At 37.3% G+C, this 22651-nt stretch overlaps 1 protein-coding gene across 4 annotated transcripts in view; it reads left to right on the forward strand.

Moving 5' to 3' along the window:
• Positions 1 to 22651, forward strand: part of LOC149568201 (Protein prenylyltransferase superfamily protein) — a 318133-nt gene that overhangs the window by 103269 nt on the left and 192213 nt on the right. For all 4 annotated transcript variants that reach the window (XM_089821208.1, XM_089821207.1, XM_089821209.1 and 1 more), the window contains exon 5: positions 5205 to 5315. In XM_089821208.1, coding sequence (XP_089677334.1) covers positions 5205 to 5315 — 111 coding nt within the window. The remainder of the gene's footprint in view (positions 1 to 5204; positions 5316 to 22651) is intronic.

Genomic DNA, 22651 nt, shown 5'->3' on the forward strand with positions numbered 1-22651 from the left:
AAATAGGTGATGAAGAGGGACGGCCATGCACATGAACTCTTGAACTAGTTAACATTGGTGCCTCCATATGAAATACAAAGGCTCTGGGAATGATTGAAACAAATCCATTAAAACTTACAGAAACCTCTGTAGCTGTAAACAAATTCATTAGAACTTACAGAAACCTCTGTAGTCAAAGCATGATAATGAGAATACAAAGACATAAGAAACAATGATAAGTTTTTAGTGATCACACATGGGAGAAAAGTGTTGATAAACGATGATGCATCAATCAGGGCATGCTTTACTTTGAGATGCCGTCAGAGATTCAAATGCTATAAATGGTGTTAGAATACATATGAAGCAAATGGAGAAGGTTTTTCAACGATAGGATTAAGTTATTATGGAAACGGTAAAGATGAATAAATAATGAAATTAGTATTTTTTTAAGAAAGGATACACCCTTTCATAATTAAATGGTTACATCTCTTTATATTTTTAAGATATAAAAGGTGAAGCATTTGATTCAAAGAAAGAGAGATGAGTAAGTGGTAAATGAATATAAGGAAGTGTAAAAAGTGTAAAGGAATATACATATATAAAATCAGATTTTCAATCTGATTTATACATATACATCAGAGTGTGATGAGTGAAGTTAAAAATATCAGGACAGATCAGATTTGAAGATAGGAGTGTGAATTCAGAATGAAATAAAAGAATAAATTTATTCAGATGTGTGTGTGTGTCTACATATAATATTGTAAAGAGATAGGAGTGTGAATTCAGAATGAGATAAAAGAATAGATTTATTCAGATGTGTGTGTGTGTGTGTAGTATGTGTTTTAAAGAGTTAAAAGATATCTACACTAAGGTCCATCAATAAAAGGATTGCAGATTTGTTGAAGAAAAATACAGAAGTATACGCTTTCGGTGTAGAGCAATTGTGTTAAGAAGGTATACATCTTCGGTTAAAGCAAGCAACTTAATCAAGGTGGAAAAGCAGTTTGTGTGCTGTGGGTTGGTGCTCACAAAGACAGTAGTGGAGGTTGGTGCTGCTACTAGGTCAGAGCCTATGAAGTGTGGGAGTTGTAGCTTCTAGTGAGTTGGTGCTCATAAACATAGGGGTTGGCGTAACAACTACTTTTTCTGGGTCTTAATTAACAACTAACATATCCAAGAAATATATTTATTACTTCATTTTCATAGGAAGAAAGTTATATCAGTCATGTTCATGTGAATGAGATTGACGGTTAAAAACAGTTAAACAAAATTTCTTAACTAAGAACTTAAAACACCATCAATGAATTTACTATTGAAATTAAAATCCACATACCATGGAATTTGAACTGAGAAATCATTGTAGGGATGTTTCTGCAATCACCCAGATTAGTCCACAAATACTACTATAACAATATCATATAACGACTTCCATCCAATACCGCTATATCAAAATCAAATGATGATTACCATTAAATACCACTATATAAAATTAGGGTAACACATACCACTGTATCAATTAGGGCTTTAGATACCACTGAATCAATTAGGGCTTCAAATACCACTGTATCTCTCCTTTCCTTTCGATTGCTTAATTGTGGCGATAACATAATATTAGAGGATATGCTCATATTTATTATTCATATAAATGAGAGATTGATATAACAATCCATCAGAATAAATCTTTCTCTCGCAACTAAATGTAAAATAATTGTATTGATGATAAAACTCAATTAATCTTACCTTAGTCTTGCATTTACATCATAAAAGTAAAAATACCTGTTTTTGACAAACAATTGAATGTAAAGCTTATCTCTGTCTGACACACGTCCGACATCTTGAGAAGAGGTGAAACATTGTCAGGGGCTTAACCACCCAACCTTGGAGCTTAATTTATTTCTCACACAATCTCCAATGAGAAAGGCCCTCCCTACCCGGAATTGGACTTGGAACATCTGTCATCTACTAAGTATCATGGTATCTAACCTCACCACTAGACTTGATAGCAGGAGATAATAACACGATCATGCATGAGCTATTAAATGATATTATTCTAGATTTAATGTATCATATCTGACTTTTATTTTCTAAGTCATTGCAGACTCTATCTCACCTCTTCACCCTTTCCATGGCTATATAGCCGGTGGATCCTAGGTGTTCGGATCTCAGAGCAATCGACTTTGTCTGTTGATTCCCAACAAATTCATGAATAACATATATATTCTAACTTATCACAATTTGTGATTTGAAAAGGATATTTTTGAAGATTGCAGAATTTATTGTTTCATTAATTAATTTAAACATATCTGATTTCTCTTCTGTGTTCTTGCAGATTCATTCCACCTCTTCACCATTCCATGGCTTCTTTTCCGGTGAATCCTAGGTGTTTGAAAGATTATGATCATGCTGTTTTATTTACACCTCTTCACCATTTCATGGCTTCATTGCCAGTGAATCCTAGGTGTTAGAGAATTTAAGAGCATTCTATTCTTTATGTCATGGATCGAGACTGTATGGTTAATGCCATTGATATTCGAAATAATGGTGATGGTTTATATAATCATTACAATACTCTACAACTATCATTTCAACTTCTCAGTTCTGGTTGTAGTATTCAGTAATTAAAGATCAACATAACTATATGGAAATCATGAGAGCCGTCAACAAGTATTCATATTATAATCTCAGTTCTATTGTTAGTCTTTCTTAACCTAGCCGACTACAATCGGAATTTTAAATTAGAAAAGAGGGGAGTATAATACATGACGGAAGAATAATAGTAACCTGTTATGTATGCGATTGGGAATTTGATTGGAACTTGGCCTCCTGCCATCCTCGAACCAGTATTCTTGCTCGACTTAGTGCACTACCCACTCTTGATTATAATGTGATCCGGATATTTGCAGGGTCCGGTGAAAGTGAGGAATAATGGTGATGACTGGGTGTAGCAGAAGCATGGTGAGTCGGCCTGAAAAAATTCGACTCTTATCACAACTTGGAAAGTATGAACTCAGCTTGGAATGTAAAATAAGATACGTAGCAGGAAAAATGAGGATGATAGTTGAGGTCTTGGTACGACTTCTCTTAAAGAACTAGTCGTGGCTTCTTGGCTTCTATTGGTTTAAAAAGATTATAGCCGATTCAAATTCCAATTGTTTTAATTTGAATACCTAGTATTAAAACGATTTATCATGCCAAGTGTTAATCGGTTAAAAACAAAGAATATTAAAAAAAAAAGAATAGAGTTGGAAGATTATAATTCAAATATTATTATAATCTTATATTTATATATGTACATGTAAATATTAATGGGGTGACATCACTTTATTAAATTATTATACTATAATGGTGCCATCTCATTTTTATATTTATATATACGTATATAGATATATCTATATAATAATAAGGTTAAAGATCATATTAAATCGTTTGAGGCACGTTTTATATTTTAACCCAATTATTTATGTTTTTCAAATTATTTATTTAAATAGCTCATGCGGGTCCCACAGATGTATCCTGTTTCAAGTCGTTAGGTCTTCAACCCGTTTGCCTAGTGATGGTGATGCTCCTGTGCCTAATTCTTTTCTGACAATGCTTCCAACCCTTCGACGTGTTTCCTGCAAGGAAATTCTCCGCAGTTAAATTATATTATCATAATAAATTATTTAATCATAAATAATCATAATGGTTAACCATTTTCTCAATTCAATGAATTCGTGATACATGATCAACTAACTTGTTATCTTCACTTGAAATTATAATGACTAACCATCTTACCATTTCACAAGATTATAACAAATTAAACTGCCAACTGACTTCATGTGAATCTCAACAACTATATTTTAAATTAGGTCAAAAATTGGGATGTAACAGTTGGAGCCGCTAGTAGGTTGTAGCCTACAAATCTTTGTAAAAGAACAAGTTTATAGAAAAACAATTATTTTGCCATGATTTTCACCTGTATTAGGTTTGCACGTAAAATCCTTTTGTCGTTGTGTTCATGTGCATAATTGTTGATTTCAGCATTTTAAAGTTATTAAAGCAATTGTTTGGATAAAAGAAGTTTTAAAGTTATTTTAATGCTGATTCACCCCTACCCCCAGTATAATCGTGTGCTCTTCAGCCACATGATAGTGAATACTTGGGATGATGATTAGAGGCAATTGGGTGGCTTTCTAAAAACAATATGCTCTTCCAAGAAGTTTGGAGAGACTCACAAAGGCAAAAAATCAATTCTAAAAGTGTCATGAAGATCCACACCACCAATTACGTTTGTTGCCATGCAGAAAAACTTTTACAAGATGAACTTGTGCTCTCCAAGAACTTTGGTGTTCTTAAAACACCAACCTACTAGAAGACTCGGAAAATAGGTTATCATCAAATTGATTATGCTTGAGAAGGGTCCATTACACTTTCTAGCAAGGTTGTTGGTTAATTTTTAGATCCTAATACCCTTGGACAATGCAGAAGAGGTCATCTTTTCTATGAGTTGTCATCATGGAAAATTCCAATCAAATTATTGAGTTTTCTTCTAAAAAAAGTTATGTTTCATTCTTATCGCAAATTGTTATCTCTAACGGCATTGATACTTTTAACATCTGAGTGCTTGATTACATCAGTTGTGAAAGTTATCTATATTGAGGGGAATCTCATTATCCTCTATATCAGATGGGGGTAGGACTAAAGTGACCCAATTGAAGATGTGAATGGACATAACCAGAATAAAATAAATAAGAACAGAACTTCAGAATTGCTGCTTGTAATACTAAATATCTCACCTGGTGATGAATATAGGTGACTAGATCAAATATATGTGTGATTAGTGTGTTTGGTTTTTGTGAGTTAAAGTGAAAAATAATATTAGAATTTGTATTGACTTTGTGATTCATGCTAGTTGTAGCTATATATAAATCTAATTTATAAATTTTTTAAAATCCTGTGTAGTTTGCATTGGTAGAGATTTTTTCATCCTCTTCAATTGATTGATCTTCTACCTAGATGTGTTATCATGATAAAAAATCTATCTAGCTTTGTGCTATTTAAAATACATTGTGGTGCAAACATTTCTTGCGGTTAGCTTCAAAGTTCATATTGCATTAGCTTGCATCCTTCAACAAATCTTATTTGCATCTTTGTGTATGAGTTGTGATATGCATGACTTATATAGCACAGTTTATGAAGTAGATCACAAAATGAAAACATAATTTCTTTGTTGTGTTTGTTTACAGAAAGCAGGTGATTTCACATAAATCGCTCAAAGACGTATATTGTGCGGAGCTTCAATTGTCAACACTTGTTCTCTCATATGCACCAAAGAGCGAGCAAGCTTGGTCCTATCGGTAATATGATGACTGTGGTAGTTCAAATTGACCTCTTGATAAAAAAATAGAATAGATTTGATTGTGTCATTGGAACCATAGTTTGCAAACTTGTAATACTCTCTGAGTTGCTGAAGTGCTTTTTTTTTCTTGGGTGGGTTTTAAATAGTTTAACTCTCAAGTTTTTATAGGCATAGGAACAATATGGGCAAAAATGCTGATGCAGTTAAAACATTGGTTAATATGTGTTTTTCACATGTTTTTGCTACAATACCATGTATTATATCTTTCAAAATGTTTGTAATTGAATTTTGTAAAAAGTAGGCTCCTTTAAGATAATTTAACTTTTAGTACAGAGTTGAAAATTTTGGGTTTTCTGAGTGCTCTCGAAGTCCGAGTCTGCGAACTATGATTTTAACTAAACAAGTTCTTTGTGCACTTTTAGATGCGATCCAAGCAGCCACAACATCCAATAAAAGCCTTATACTATTCACTAAAGTATTATTTCTTATTGCTTGGTTCAATTTTATTTTCTTTTTATTGCTAAATGATGGATTTTCTAGATGTCAATTGGAGATAGTATGATTGATCGCAACTGTCTTTTTCATCAACCATCAGTGGTTTCATAAAGTCACAAAAACATAAAAACAGTTATAAACAACTTGTTATAGGCCACCAAGATGAAGAAAAAAGAAGATTAGCTGGATCAGGAATTCACTATTATTTCACCTGCACTGTGAAACAAAGAAAAGTCCTGAAATGAAGACAAACTTTGAACATTTTGTAAAGCGAGAATTTTATTTGCTTGTTTGAAGACATGTCAATTAATTCTCTTGTGAGTCAATTGTACTAGTCCACACACTTGTACTCTTCAATCATTTTTTTGAGGCTGGCTTAAGAGAGGCCTTAAGGGACAGGGAGGATGGCTGGCTACTTCCCTGTAGGTTGATCATGCTTCACCTTGTCCAAGATGGTTGGTTCTCTATTGGTCCATACTTTAGCTCGCATCGTGTCCTTAGCTTTAAGATTTTCCATTTCCTGCACAGATAATGTGCATATTAAGTTGTCCAAACCCATGTCTGCTTTGTTTTTCCAGCATTTTGTTTCCTTCTTTGTTGGGCAGCCCCTTATGATATTTCATTGCAAGAAACTGAAAGAAGGTGAGTTTGCTGGGTGTGAAGCTCCTGGAGCATCACTCCCAATATGGTTCACAAAGCTGGGTCAGAGAATTTTTAGTTTCTTCAGATATCCTTACAAAGCTTATTATGTGTTTCCGTGCCTCAAAACGTAATGCCCTCATTTTTGGTTGTACTAACATCATATTTTGCTCCAGCCTTTTTGAAGAGATCCAGCCTTTTCAGAATGGAGTACAGTTATTGGCATTGTATTGAAGAGATTGGAATGAGCTCATTGATGCTTTCTTGAGGCAGTCTCACCATTTTGGGTGCATTCCAAATTTCTTGGAGGAATGCTCTATTATGGAATTTTTTAAAATTTTAATAAGCTGGACCTGTTGTGACCTTCTGTGAGTGTTGGTGCATTTTGAATTCACCTTCAGGAAATTTTTGTATTTTCCCCAACTTGTTTGGATGCTGTGTTTCAGATTATTGATATTGTATTCATACCCATGCAGTTGATGGAACCATTCTTGATTATAGCATCACTGATACCTCATACGTCCATGTCTTGTTTCCTCTGCCGCTCAACTGAAACGAAGAAGAATGAACTATAAAATCTTCACACATTCCTTCCACCCACTTCTTACTTGTTCTGAATTGAGGAATCTCTTTTCATTAATAAGTCACACCTCTTCTTTTGATGATAATTGCTGTTATCTTAAATTAATCTTTAACAACTAATCACTGCACATAATAATTTCCTTAGTACCTGCTGCTGGTGTTAGTTTAATATAGTCGACTTCCCAGCAACTTAGTTCCTGACCATCATCTCTTACGAAATCACAACATTATAAATTGCTGCTTGACTATTCTTTATTTGCTACAAATTAATCATTGCATTTTCACATTTATTTGATAAGACATCTTGACTGCTGTCTGTCATAATTCTTTATATTCCAATCTTTGCAAGTCGGTCTTTTAGTTATACTAACTATGGAGGTTTATAGCTGTCTTTGTTGGTGATACAAATTGACGGCTTTCCTATTTTAAACAAATTATCATCATTGAAAATATCTCCTCATTATCACAAGTTTTTGCACTTGAAGATTAATCATTGATCTAGATGAAGGGAACTCACCGTCTTGATGGAAGATCAGTGCAAATATCTTGACAAAAGATTGCCATGTGATCATTGTTATTCTATCATAAGCTTTATTATTCTTGAGAGTGATCATGTAATGTTCCAAAGGCGAACTTGTCCTGAAGGCGATCTCGACCCAAATGCAATATTGGCCCAAAGGGGATTTTGGCCCGAAGTGGATCTCTATCTAGAGGCAATCTTGATCCTAAGGGGATCTCTGTTCGAAGGCAATCTCAATCCATAGACAATCTCAGCCGGAAGGGGATCTCGATCTGAAGGGGATCTCGACCTGAAGGCAATGACTTCCTGGAGGGGGATCTCGACCCAAAGGCAATTGCTCTGATGTAATAACCCCAACAGGTTATAACTTTTTCAAACACCAAAAAAATCTTTATACTTCAGTTGTTTGACATTTCGTCGAACACTTTGCAAGCAAGCTCTGATACCACTGTAGTAACCCCTCAAGGAACTAATATTCAAATGCTATTCTTTAGGTATTATTAGTGCAAATACATGGAAATGAGATGCAAACAATGATGCCAAATTTTTTTTATTCTGAATTATTACAGCAAAATCATGTGCTGATGAAGTACAATGATAATAGTGATGCCCAAGAATGGAAATGAATCAAGCATAGACACTGTAGAATGGCATCCTGCATGCGTACTGTAGCAATCAAAATTTATTCTCCAATTTAAGCACAAAATAGAACTTCTGAATTGAAGCTCTCCCAAATGCCAAATTCAATGGATATTTCACCACCTCAAATGGTTGCAACACTGAAGAGTTGACGTTCTCCAATGGCCGGCTGAAATCTGAAACCTTAGTTTCTTCTCCCAACTTGATATCAAATGCAATTCACAAAATTGGATAATAAACAATGAAGCTCTCACCCCTTTTTATACTTTTCCTTGACCTTCGTAGAAGGAAATAAAATATTTAATAATTGCATTCTCTAGAAGTTTCCCCCTTCTAATAATTAATGCACTTGCTAGAAGCTTCTTTCTTACAATACAATAATTAAATAAAATATTTAATAATTGCATTCTCTAGAAGTTTCCCCCTCCCAATAATTAATGCACTGGCTAGAAGCTTCTCCCTTGCAATAGAATAATTAGTTGTGCTTCTAGAAAATTAAATTACTAGAAGCTTCCCCCTTCCAATAATTAATGCATTCTCAAATTAAATTAATTAAATATAAAGTCACTCTCTTTTTTTTTTTTGACTTTTGACTTTATAAGAAATTAATTTAATCAATTTCTCCTTATTTCTCCACTTAGCCTTCGGAGAATGTAAACGCTAAGAACTCCACTGATATGCTAAAAAGATGGGGACATTACAGTCTGCCCTCCCTGAAATTGCTTGTCCTCAAGCAACTTTAAGTCTGGATGCTGAAAAATCTCCTCATTCTCCCATGTCGCATCCTCAACTGGTAGGTCCTTCCATTTCACCAAATACTCCCTTATAGTGCGCCGCCTCAAGTTCCTTTCCCTGAAATCAGTGATAGCCTCTGGCACATATATCAATTTTCCCTCATCATCCAAGGGAGGTAATACTGTAGAAGGCACCACATTGACCCAATGCCTTTTTGAGGCGTGACACATGAAACACATTGTGCACTCGACTATTTGCGGGAAGCTCCAACTCATAAGCCACCTCACCAACTCGCCTAACAATCCTGAATGGTCCATAATAGCTTGGCTTGAGTTTCTCTGCACCACTCTTCTTGAGAGTGGACTGCCTATATGGCTGCAACATGAGGTAGACCATATCATGTACCTCAAAACTACGCTCAGTCCTCTTCTAGTCTGCATACTGCTTTTGCTGGTTCTGAGCTCTAGCAATGTTGTCCCTGAGAGTAGAAACTATATCCTTACTCTCCTGTAATAGTTCACCTGCACGGGGTACCCGACTGTCACCCAACAACAAATCTAAGAAACTGGGTGCCTCGACCGTAAAGTGCCATGAAGGGTGTGATTTGTATAGTCATATGGTGTGTAGTATTGTAGCAATACTTAGAGATATATCCATCTGACCCAAGCTCACTGCTGAGTTGCCATATAATTCCTCAAATACCCTTTCGCCCATTTGTTCACAATCTTTGTTTGACCTTCGGTCTATGGGTGATAACTGGTGCTAGGTGTAAGCTCGGTGCCACACAACCGGAATACCTCCTGCCAGAAGTGACTCATGAAGCGGCTGTCCCTGTCACTCACAATGTTCTGAGGCAAACCATGTAATTTGAAAACCTCCCTGAAGAAGACCTCTGCCACCTGAGCTGCTAAGTATGTAGTAGTGATAGGGAGGAAGTGAGCATGTTTTGTCAGCCTATCCACCACCACATAGATACAATAGCGCCCTTGGGCCTTGGGCAAGCCCGTGATAAAATCCATGGAGATGCACTCCCACTTCCTGTCAGGAATAAGAAGTGGTTGTAGGAGCCCTGTTGGATAAGTGTGCTCTTGTTTGTTCTGCTGGCAAACAAGACATGCACATATTGCAAAACATCAACCTTAAGCCCCTTTCAAGTGAACCGCTCCCAAACTAACTTGTAAGTCTTGAAATACCCAGGATGGCTTGTTGTAGGTGAATTATGGAGTGCTCTCAAAATCAATTGCTTCACTTTCGATCCTGGGACTAAGTAAATCCTGTTCTTGTAAATGATCAAATCATCTACAAGAGTGTACTTGGTGTCGATCGCTGTTCCCTCTACTATTTCAGAGGCCCATGTGTCTTTGGCATATTCTGCTACAATCAAGCATCACGAATCCTCTGATATCTGAATCATAGAAGTGAAGTGTGGCTTGCGAGATAAAGCATTTGCAACAACATTCTGTGTGCCCTTAACATATGTGATATCAAAATCATAGGCTTGTAACTTACTCACCCACTTTTGCTGACGATCATTCAGGTCCTGCTGTCCCAAAAAGTGCCTCAAACTGTTATGATTAGTTTTAATACAAAATTTTCTGCCCACAAGATACTGTTTGAATTTGGCCAAGGCATGCATGGTGGCCAACATCTCCTTATCATATATGCTGAATGACCTCTTGGTCACTCTGAGTTTCCTGCTCTCATAAGCTATAGGATGCTTGTCTTGCATGAGTACAACACCAACTCCCTCTCTAGAAGCATCACATTGAAGCTCAAATGGCTTCGTGAAATCAGGCAATGCTAATACTGGGCATGTAGTCATTATTTCCTTGAACTGCATGAAACAATCCTGTGCCTCCCGAGTCCACACAAATGCCCCTTTCTTTAGCAAATCTGTCATAGGTACTGCGTGCCATGAGTAGCCACTGACAAACCTGCTATAGAATCCACACTGACCAAGGAAACCCCTCAACTGTGTAAGGTTCTCTAGTGGTGGCCAATCAACAATAGCGCGGATCTTTTCAGAATCCATCCGCACTCCCTCTGCACTAATGATGTGTCCAAGATACAACAGCTCTGTCATCCCCAAATCACATTTGCACTCCTTGGCATACAAGTACTCCCTCTGTAAAATGCTCAATACTGTCTCTAAGTGTTCTAAATGTTCCTGTCAAGTCCTGGTATAGATCAAAATATCATCAAAGAACACCAGCACAAATTTTCTCAACTGATGGTGGAAGACCCTGTTCATAGTGGACTGGAAAGTGGTAGGTGCATTAGTCAAACCAAAAGGCATGACTACAAACTCGAAGTGCCCGCAATGACATCTAAAAGCAATTTTCTCAATATCCTGCTCTCGAACTCTAATCTGGTGATAGCTTGATCTCAAATCAATTTTTGTGAAATAACAAGCCCCGTGCAATTCATCTATCAACTCATTGATGCGTGGGATGGGATACCTGTTCTTTATAGTTCTCTTATTCAACACTCTGTAATCAATATACATCCGTAGAGTACCATCCTTCTTTTTTACCAAAACAACAAAAGACACAAAAGGTGACTTACTTGGTCGGATGTGTCCCATTGCTAGCAACTCCTTGATGGTCCTCTCAATCTCATCCTTGAGTCGTTTTGGGTGTTGGTATGGTGTGATCATTATAGGCTTAGCGCCTTCCTCCAGCTTGATAATGTGCTCAATGCCTCTGTCTGGTGGCCTGCCTGGTGGAATCTTGCTGAATACCTTCTCATATTTGGTTCTCAATTTCTGAATATCCGGATGATATTCAGTCTTATGTTGCTCCTCTTGAGTAGGCATCAAGGTGCATATTGCCACCCACTCTATATCATCATGCCTGGCTAATCTCTCCATCCTCCTAAATGAGATCGTCCTGACATCACCATTACGGATAGCCTTCAGCACATGAATCCTGCCATCCACCTCGAATCGTATCTCCATATTCTTCAGTCTCAGGGTAACCTCCTCCAAAGAATGTGGCCACTGCATCCCAATTACTATGTCCATGTCACCCATGTTGACCACATGATAGTCCCCCTTGAACTCATAGTTGTTCGGGCGCAAAGGTAGATCTTGCACCATCCTGTCACAACGAAGAGTATATCCATTAGCTACCTTGATTCGCAATCCCTCGAACTCCTCAGTAATGAGTCCACGCCTCTCCACAAATCATGCATCAATGAGATTATGTGTGGTAGCTGTATCCAACAGAGTAATAACCTTCTGTTTAGCCAAGACTCCCTGAAGTCTGAAAGATCCCTCTCTCTGAATACTAGACAGACGTGCCTCTTGTAAATTTAGCTCTGGAGCCTCTTTTTTCTCAGCACTATCTACCTCCTGTTCACCCTCTTCCTCATCAGGATCCTCATCATGGTGCTTTGAGCTATTTGAATCCGAACCCTCATAATAAGTCCACATCACCCGGTTAGCCTTCCCTTTAGGCCTCATAGGACAGTCATGACCAAACTCATAGGGACCTTTGCAAAAGAAGCATAACTTCTTCTTACGCAAGTCATTAAGCGTCTCCTTATCCAAAGGTGTAGCTGACTTGCCTTTTGAGTCACTAACCTTCTCTTTACCCTTGCTGAATCCCCTTTTGTTATCTCTAAATGATGAAGAACCCTTCGAACTAAACTGGTTTTCCGGAGCTGCAAGTTCAATACTATGGGCTTTCTTCATGGCTTCCTGTAATGTAGGAGGATCAAAGGCCTTTACCCAGCCCTTGAGTGGTTCAGTCAATCCCTCTGTGAATAAAATGACTAGCCTCCGTTCTAAAATGTCAGGTACCATCATTGCAAGCTTCTGGAAGTCATTCATTAATAAGCTTCAGGATCCTTTTTATCAAACCTTTCTATCAATCTATCCACGAACTCTTGATAAGTGGTTACCTAATTGTTTTGCAATGTGATCATGCCATATGTCCACCAATCATGCGCTGCCCCGTCTAAGTGTAAAGTGGCATACTTGAGTGCTTCAAACTCTGTAATAGTCTTCAGAGATAGGAAAGTATCCACCTTATGAATCCAAGCACGAGCAGTCATTTTCCCACTGCCATTAAATGTGGGTAATGTCAACTTGTTGTGACCTGTTGCAACTCACTATGTTTATCTGCCTGCTTCTTTCTGGCAGCTCTGTAGTTCAAGTACCTGTTAAATGTCCATCCGTCCTATACATATGCTGGTAATGAATCCCACTCATTCCTCGCTTGTTGGAGTTCATCGGCAATATTTGTTACCATAGCATCAGGTGTGAGTGCTAGAGTTTCTTCCCTGAATGTAGGACGTTTGGGTCTATCAGCTGTCCTAGACTAAGTCCTATGTTGTGATCCTGCTATGCTCCTGTCATCCTGGTCATTATTATGATTATTTCTCCTGTTTTCCCCAATCAAATGTTGCATCATAGCCATCATTGCCTGTTTACTTGCCTCTATTGATTGCAGAAGCCTATCTTGATGCTGTAAAGCCTCATCATCTCTCATAATTCTCGGTGGGCTTTGAGAATGTCTATCAGCCATGTTCTCAGCTATGCCGGTTCCCTGTGTAAATAGAGCCCTTTTGTTTTTGCTATTGTAAACTAAATTGAATGGTCGCTGCATAAACCCTGTTAGGCCTGCAGGAAACTGCTTTGATACCACTGTAGTAACCCCAATAGGTTATAACTTCTTCAAACACCAAAAAAAATCTTTATACTTCAGTTGTTTGACATTTTGTCAAACACTTTGCAAGCAAGCTCTGATACCACTGTAGTAACCCCTCAAGGAACTAATATTCAAATGCAATTCTTTTGGTATTATTAGTGCAAATACATGGAAACAAGATGTAACAATGATGCCAAAATTTTTGATTTTGAATTATTACAGAAAAATCATATGCTGATGAAGTACAATGATAATAGTGATGCCCGAGAATGGAAATGAATCAAGCATAGACATTGTAGTGCGGCATCCTGCATGTGTACTATAGCAATCAAAATTTATTCTCCAATTTAAGCACAAAATAGAACTCTTGAATTGAAGCTCTCCAAAATACCAAATTCAATGAATATTTCACCCCCTCAAATGGTTGCAACACTGAAGAGTTGACGTTCTCCAATGGCCGGCTGAAATCGGAAACCTTAGTTTCTTCTCCCAACTTGATATCAAATGCAATTCACAAAATCGGATCATAAACAATGAAGCTCTCACCCCTTTTTATACTTTTCCTTGACCCTCATAGAAGGAAATAAAATATTTAATAATTACATTCTCTAGAATTTTCCCCCTTCCAATAATTAATGCACTTGCTAGAAGCTTCTCTCTTACAATACAATAATTAAATAAAATATTTAATAATTGCATTCTCTAGAAGTTTCCCCCTCCCAATAATTAATGCACTTGATAGAAACTTCTCCCTTGCAATAGAATAATTAATTGTGCTTCTAGAAAATTAAATTACTAGAAGCTTCCCCCTTCCAATAATTAATGCATTCTCCAATTAAATTAATTAAATATAATGTCTCTCTCTCTCTCTCTCTCTCTCTCTTTTGACTTTTGACTTTATAAGAAATTAATTTAATCAATTTCTCCTTATTTCTCCACTTAGCCTTTGGAGAATGTAAAGGCTAAGAACTCCACTGATATGCTAAAAAGATGGGGACATTACATCTGATACCACTGTAATGTTCCATTCTCGACATCACTTGCTTAATGCCCAAACTCAGAGTACGAAATCAGTAGGATCAGGAAGAGCAAGTTGGCCGTACGAGCTGAAAGGGATTGTCTGTACGATAGAGATGGTTGGAGGTAATCGTATGGTAGGGCATGTGCAGATGGGCCATACGATATGAGATAGGCCGTACAGTATGTGTGAAGTACAGGGGGGTGTACAATTGTTGATAGTTGTAGTGACTATACGATCTGAGAGTTATAGGGCTGTACGCTTTGAGAGTTGCAGTCCATACGGTGGAATTTGGAAGTTGTCTGGTCGGGTTACGAAAGTCGCAATTTGCCAAGAGTGATTGTCGTCGGGGTGATTTGGGTCCTTGGAGGAGGGAGAAGGATGATTGAGGGTTGCTTTGCCACAAGTTGAGCTACAATTTGAGATGCTAGAACAATGTGAATGTATTCGTTAGAAACGCCAATTAATGCCACTACAAGTATTGCAATCCAATCCCAAATATACGGATATATGTATTTGCAAACAAAGATGTTACGTAGATTCGCCAGATCCGAGCAAGTAATATAGAGACGGAATTGGGTGAGGGTTGAATCCCACCGAAACCGGATTAGCCAAGTAAGGAATATCTCTCACTTCCGAAATGGTGAACAACAGAGAATTCTCACTGGAATTCACTATAAGAAAATATAATCCAAATCGCATGACAACTACTACCTACATGCTGTACTTAAATACCCTTCGGAGGAACTCCCGAGGGTTTACAAAGATAGCCGATGACAACACCTACAGAAACAGTTAAAATAAAAATGGGTCTAAGATATACTAAATCAATCAGAACCACAAAATACAAATATTATTAACTTGGGCCCCATATTTATTAATTAAAGTAATTAATTAAAGGTCCTTTTATTATATTATATAAATTCTGGGACCAATTAATTAATTAATTAAATTAAATTATTGCATTAAAATTTGGGGACATGATAGACCATAGCATGCAATGTTTAGTGGTCTTCAACCTTATAATAGATAGGGTTATTACTTATTACAAAACAATCAAATGTTTAACTGTCAAATAAAACAAAATTAAAAAACAATTTATTTTAATTATTTAATAAGAGGAATTACTAGTGAGTAAAATTGATGTAGTAGTTGAGGTCAAGGTCCCTTGGTAGCTCAAATATGTAGCCAAAAAAAAAATCAAAAGCTAATACTCAAAAAACAAGACATGTTTAAATTGCCTTAACTAAATTACAATATTTACAATTACAAGTTACAGAAGAATTCATTCAATCATCCATCACAAGTTATTGTTTACCAAATATTTGCTCTATTCCATTTTTCCATAAATTTTCCTTCAAGCCCTCTTCTTTGAATTCTTTGTCTCTCTTATCTTTTATGGTCATGCCAACATTCTTACTTTCTCAAATTCTCTCTTGTCACACCCTTACCCAAAATATTTTCTCGATACTCCACCTTCTCAGCCTACAGTTAATCTTTTTTCAACACCAAAGTTTTTGTTATTTATACACTTTTTTATGGGAAGTTTGAACCACTAAAATTGAGTAGTTGCCTCTCTTTTATTCTTCCCTAGGAGAGGAAGTTTAATCATGGAAAGGAGGAAGTTAAACCATATTCCCCAACACATGTTGTGTTAGAATACTAGCAGCACCGCACAACTGGTGGGGGTGAGGGAGGTGAATCAATTGTGTCAATATCTCACAAACTTTTACTGATTAATATTTTTAAAAATTAGATCTTACTGACAAGCATGATAACATATAATCACAACATCACATGAACACATGACACCATTTTTGACATGGAAACCCTGTTAGGAAGAAAACTAGGATGGGATTGGTACTCACAATAAAATATACTCTGTGAGAAGAATAACTTATTACAAAAGGGAATGCACATGCATTCAGACACACTTCTTAGAGCATACTACTCAATTACAATGGAAGGCTCATTGCCTTATAGACTTGGACTGCAATCCCATATTAAATTGTACTGTCTAATAACATCTTCCTTATGCCATGTTTAATTTTTTTAAAAATTAGATCTTAATGACAAGCATGATAACATATAATCACAACATCACATGAACACATGACACATCATTTTTGACATGGGAACCCTGTTAGGGAGAAAACTAGCATAGGATTGGTACTCACAATAAATTATACTCTGTGAGAAGTATAACTTATTACAAAGTGGAATGCACATGCATTCAGACACACTTCTTAGAGCATACTACTCAATTACAATGGAAGGCTCATTGCCTTATAGACTTGGACTACAATCCCATATTAAATTGAATTGTCTGATAAGCTCTTCCTTTGCTATTGATGCATGGCTTGCATCCACACTCACACCACACACACTTCTCATCCTCAAAACATTACATTTATTTATACAAGTCATCTACCTTGCAGAAGCAATACAAGGTTGGCCCTATCTAATATTATTTATAGAATCATTTTATAATTACAATGCAACTGATCCATTGAATGTCGGCTAAGACATAACAATGATCCAAAACAACATCCTTGAACACACAAATAAATCCTTGATAATGCCACAATCCTCCTCAATATGTTTCACCACAGGTTGGCCTCATACACTATTTATTGAGAAACTATCAACTTCGTTGCCTCAGAAACCTAATCTTCTTTTCTCATTTTCACGAACCAGGCATGCCAAGGATGCATAATGGAGTCCTTGATACGTTACAACTGTCACTACTCAAACGCGTTCCCACTAATACTCATCGATACTAGCACTGTCACCCTATCTTCCTTGAACACTGTTTGATCGCCATTTACCAGTCTCCGGTAAATCCTTTGTAACTTCCACAGTATGTGCAACTTACCTTACCCATTTCACACATGTCATCTACAACTACATCTCTCTCCATGTGTAGCTGTGTGTCACGTGATCTTTCCTACAATGTCCTCATTGATCAAATTTTCTTGCCTGGCCTTTCCTGTACTAACTCTGCAACACTGTCTGAACAAAAAAATATGTTGACATCAATGACACATCATCTCTCATTTATGTGAAGGCATATATGTGTCCAACAATCCCCCCCTCTGGTATTGATGAAAACACATGAATGTGATAAACACAATCAACATCAAAAGATCAAATTAGCATCATTGATAGCTCAACAACAACCATAAGATATTATCTTTTAGTGTCTCTCTAACATTCCTCCCTCTCAGGAGCAATCACTCCCCATCTGATTCATACTTGATACATACAGTTCTGTCTACCATACAACACTCTTCTCCTAAAATGTATATCCATCTTGTCACTGTTCTTCACATGACTCCTCTTCCCCTTTGACATTAATGACAAAGGGCATATATTTGCTGTCATCTCAACAAGGCAACATACACTGATCGTATGCCTCATCAATCATGCTTTGATCCTCGAGCTCTCTCACTTGCATATAGTTCTCTCCCAAGGAGAAACGTCATCTGCAACATCTGCACACACTATTCACTACTCCCCCTAAGGAGCTGCCTCACTACATCAATCTGGAAAGAACTGTTAGGTACCTGGGATTGATGCATTGCAATGTATCTTTAGTTCTGAACAGCAGGGGCCATAACCCCTAGCTTTTGCTTAGATACACAAAGGTATCCATGTGCACAGGCTTAGTGAAAGTATCCACAATCCAATCCCTAGTACAAAATACTCCAATCTACTTCTTTTTCAGCTACCTTATCCTTCAAGAAGAAATACATGATAGATATATGCTATGTTTTCAATGTAGCACAAGATTTTTGGAAAGATTTATACTACTTGAACTATCATAGTACATAATAACAGGTTCATCAACACTTTGATATCCCTCAACATTTGCTTCAACCACATCAACTGAGAGCAATTAGTAGCAGTAGTAACATACTTAGCTTCAGCAGTGGACTGAGATACACAATTCTGCTTCTTACTACCCCATGTAAGAAATTTGTGATCCAAGAAGGATGCACCTCCGGTTTTGGTCTTTCTGTCATCCACATCTCCTGCCTAATCAGATCAGGAAAGGCACATAAGGTTAATATGAAACCTTTTTCAACTTGCAAACCAAGAAGCAATGCCATCTCACCTATCATAGAAAAGTTTCTTTTTCAGGTTGTACAACTTGCATACCAAGAAGCAATGTCATCTCACCTATCATAGACATCTCAAACTCACTTTGCATTTCATTTACAGAACTTCTTGCTCAAAGCATCATCACCTCCAATGATGATGTCATTAACAAATGCTTCAGTGATTAGCATGCTATCCTGATCAACATTATAGTATAGATTACTGTCACCAGTACCTTTGCAAAAACCAAGCTTTAGGAGATACTTATCTAGTTTTGCATATCTTGCTGTAGGGGCTTGTTTTAGTCCATACATAACCTTTTTCAACTTGCAAACCATATTGTCTTCATCTGTTAATATGAAACCATCAGGTTGTTCCACATTCATTTCCTCTTCCACTCTCTATTCAACAATTTAAACTTGACATCCATCTAATACACCTTAAAATCCTTGAAAGCAACATAAACAAGAAACAATCTAATTCTCTCTATTCTAGCAAGAGGAGCAAAAGTATCATCAAATCAATAACTTCCATTATTGATTTGGGCCTTTACAAACCAATCTAGCTTTGTTTCTTACCACTTCACCTGCTTCATTCAATTTATATTTGAACAACCTTTTGGTACTGATCACATTCTTGTCCTTAAGTCTAGCAACCGGAATCCAAGTGTTGTTCTTGTCAATGTGTGCCGAGTCTTCTTTCATGACATTTATCTGATTCTCATCTTTGCATGCTTCATAGACATTTTCAAGTTCTACTTTTGAAATTAAACAAATCTCTTCTCTAGCTTCAGCTAACTTCCTTCTAGTTTGCGCACCTTTAGTTTTACCACCCATAATCTCATTCTCAAAATGATCTAGCTTTACATACCTTGGTGTCTTGGGTGTTGCATGAATTGATGATTCTTGACTGTCTTCTTCAACACGTGAATCTTTATTTTGAACATTTTGTAAAATTGGAACAATCTAAAGTTGATTTTGTGGTTGGGTTTGTGTTCCTTGATTTACATTTGTATCCTCTTCGTCTAAATCATAATAGGTAGCTCTTGGTTGCATTTGAATGTCCTCATCTACTCTGACATTTGCGTTGTCAACTATCTTCCTCAACCTTCTGTTGTAACACTATAGGCTGTGTTCTTGTGGAGTATCCAAGAAAGATACCTTCATCACTTGTAGGATCAAACATTGGTAGATCTTCATCTCTCTTGATATAACATTTGCCTCCAAAAACTTTGAAATATTTCATGATAGGTTCCGTGAAATCTAATACAAATTGCACACGATACCACCAAATTTCATCCAAGATCAATGCCTTGACCTTTTGTGCCCTTGCTGAGTTTGAAGCCTTCCATGTACCCCAATGGCTTGAAATAACCATTTGGCTTTGTGCCTCTTGCACCATGAAAGTAGTCTCATAACAATAGTATGAGATGTGAACTGGGTCTCAACCACCTAAGTATGTTAATCATAACAATATGTCAGTAAATATTGAACATGACATAAAATATATTCAAATAATTTAATTAAATAAATAAAAGAAATATAGTATTTACTAATTACAAATTTACAATTTGAGTTTTCCTTTAGCAACTCCAAATTGGAGAATGATTTGAATATGGATTGTGAGATGTAGTGGTTTGGCACAAGCATTTGTATCTCCTCTCCCTCTTGGTATATTTGCTTCACTCAATCCATTTTGTGATGTTCCCAAGCGCAGAGGGCTGGAGACGACTGACTTGTTGGTTGTAGAGATTGTTTAGAGTAGGGGCCGTACGGTTCGAAAGACACAAGAATGGCCATACAGAGGTTATGTGCTGGCCATATGGTGGAACAAAGCAGCAATGTGTATGGTTTAGGAAGCCGTACGGTGATCAAATGGGGCCATACGATGGTCAAGGATGGCCTTACGGTGGTCTATGCTAGGTGTACGGTGGAGAGGGAGGAAATGGTGTACAGTGTGAGAGCCAAGATGGCTGTACGGTGGATAGATGGAGGGGACATATGGAGGTATGGGTGGAGGGTGAGAATGTAGGCCGTACAGGCAATGAGGAAGTAGTACAGGGATGTCCGGGAGCCGCACAGTTAGATATCTGAACCCAACTATGAATGCAATCTTGTTCATACAAAAACACAATAGATTTAGATGAAATCCAAACACAATAACAGAGACTTGAATACAAATAATCCTTCAATTAATATATTTTGAAAGATGATGCTCCGATTTGCCAAGTTTGAGCGAAGTGTTATAGTTGACGGAATAGGGTGAGGGTTACATCCCACCGAAACTGGATAAACCAAATAGGGAAGGTCTTTCACTTCCGAAATGGTGTACAACAGAGAACTCCAACTGGAATTCGCAGTACAAAGAAAATAATCCAAATTGCATACCTAATGACTATCATGTTGTGCTTAAATACTCGTCGTGGAAAACTTTTCGAGGGTGTACAAAGATAGCCGATGACAACACAAACTACGTAAACAAAACAAAAATGGGTCCAAGATATATTAAATTGATTGGCCCATTAACAATAGTTTGATCAATGATTTATTTTAGAATGAGAACATTTTAGTCCTGCCATCCCAAATTTTGCTTGTCCTCAAGCAAATGCAATGCTGGGTGCTAAAGAATGTGTTTGCCCTCCCACATTGCGTATCGATCATCCTGGGTGTTGCCATCCATTAGCTCATAGGCAGATGTGTTTTTGGAATATTCTACCAACATATGTGCTTTCCAGTCAACTGAAATCTAGGTTAGTAAGCAAATGGCAGGTTTCCTGGACAAAGCATTTGCAACCACATTGTTCTTTCCTTTCACATATTCAATGTCAAAATCAAAAGCCTGAACCTTGCTTACCCATTTTTGTTGCCTCTTGTTCAAGTCCCATTGCTTTAGAAAATATCTCAAACTGTTGTGATTCGTACGAACGACAAACTTGGCACCCACCATATACTACCGAAACTTGGTTAGTGCTTGTACGATGGCCAACATCTCTTTGTCATAGATGGGATATAAGCATTTTGTTTGCGTAAGCTTCCTGCTCTCATAAGCTATGAGGTGTCCATCTTACATCAATACCCTGCCAATGCCTTCTACGGATGCGTTGCACTCCAGAATGGATGATTGAGTGAAATCAGGTAATGCAAGTACAGGGCAAGTGCTTATTGCCTCTTTGACCTTATCAAAACTGAGTTGTGCTTTTTCATTCCACTGGAAAGAACCCTTCCTTGTCAGATCCGTTAAGGGTGTACTAAGCTGAGAGAATTCTTTAACGAACCTTCAATAATAACTACACAGTCCGAAAAACCCTTGTAATTCCGTGAGTGATTTTGGGGGAGGCCAATCAAGGATAGCCTGAATCTTCTCCGATGAACTTGAACTCCATATTTACTAACAACATGCCCTAGGTACAATATTTTTGTCATACTGAATTCACAGTTGGATTGTTTGGCGAACAAAGACTGATCCTTCATGATCCTTAGAACTCCATCCAGATGCTTCAGGTGCTCTTCCCATGTCTTGCTATAAACAAGAATATCATCAAAAAATACCAGTAAGTACTTACACAATTGTTTGTTGAAGATGCGATTCATGCATGATTGGAATGTAATAGGTGCATTTGTTAATCTGAACGGCATGACCAGGAACTCATAATGCCCATAGTGACAATGAAAGGCCGGTTTTTCTACGTCTTCCTCCCTCATGCAGATCTGGTGGTATTAGGAACAGAGATCTATTTTCGAAAAATAGATTGCGCCATGTAATTCATCCAGCAACTCATCTATCCTTGGAATGGGATATCCATTCTTTATTGTTTTTTTGTTCAATGCATGATAGTCCACACACATGCGCATCGTCCCGTCCTTTTTGACCAGTACCACTGATGACGTGATTTGACTAGAACTAGGACAAATCCATCCTTTTTCCAGCAGTTCTTGAATAGTATTTTCGATCTC

This window comes from Cupressus sempervirens, chromosome 3, assembly GCF_028749045.1.
Source record: "Cupressus sempervirens isolate cs-2001-9-10 chromosome 3, ASM2874904v1, whole genome shotgun sequence".
Taxonomy (NCBI): Eukaryota; Viridiplantae; Streptophyta; class Pinopsida; order Cupressales; family Cupressaceae; genus Cupressus; species Cupressus sempervirens.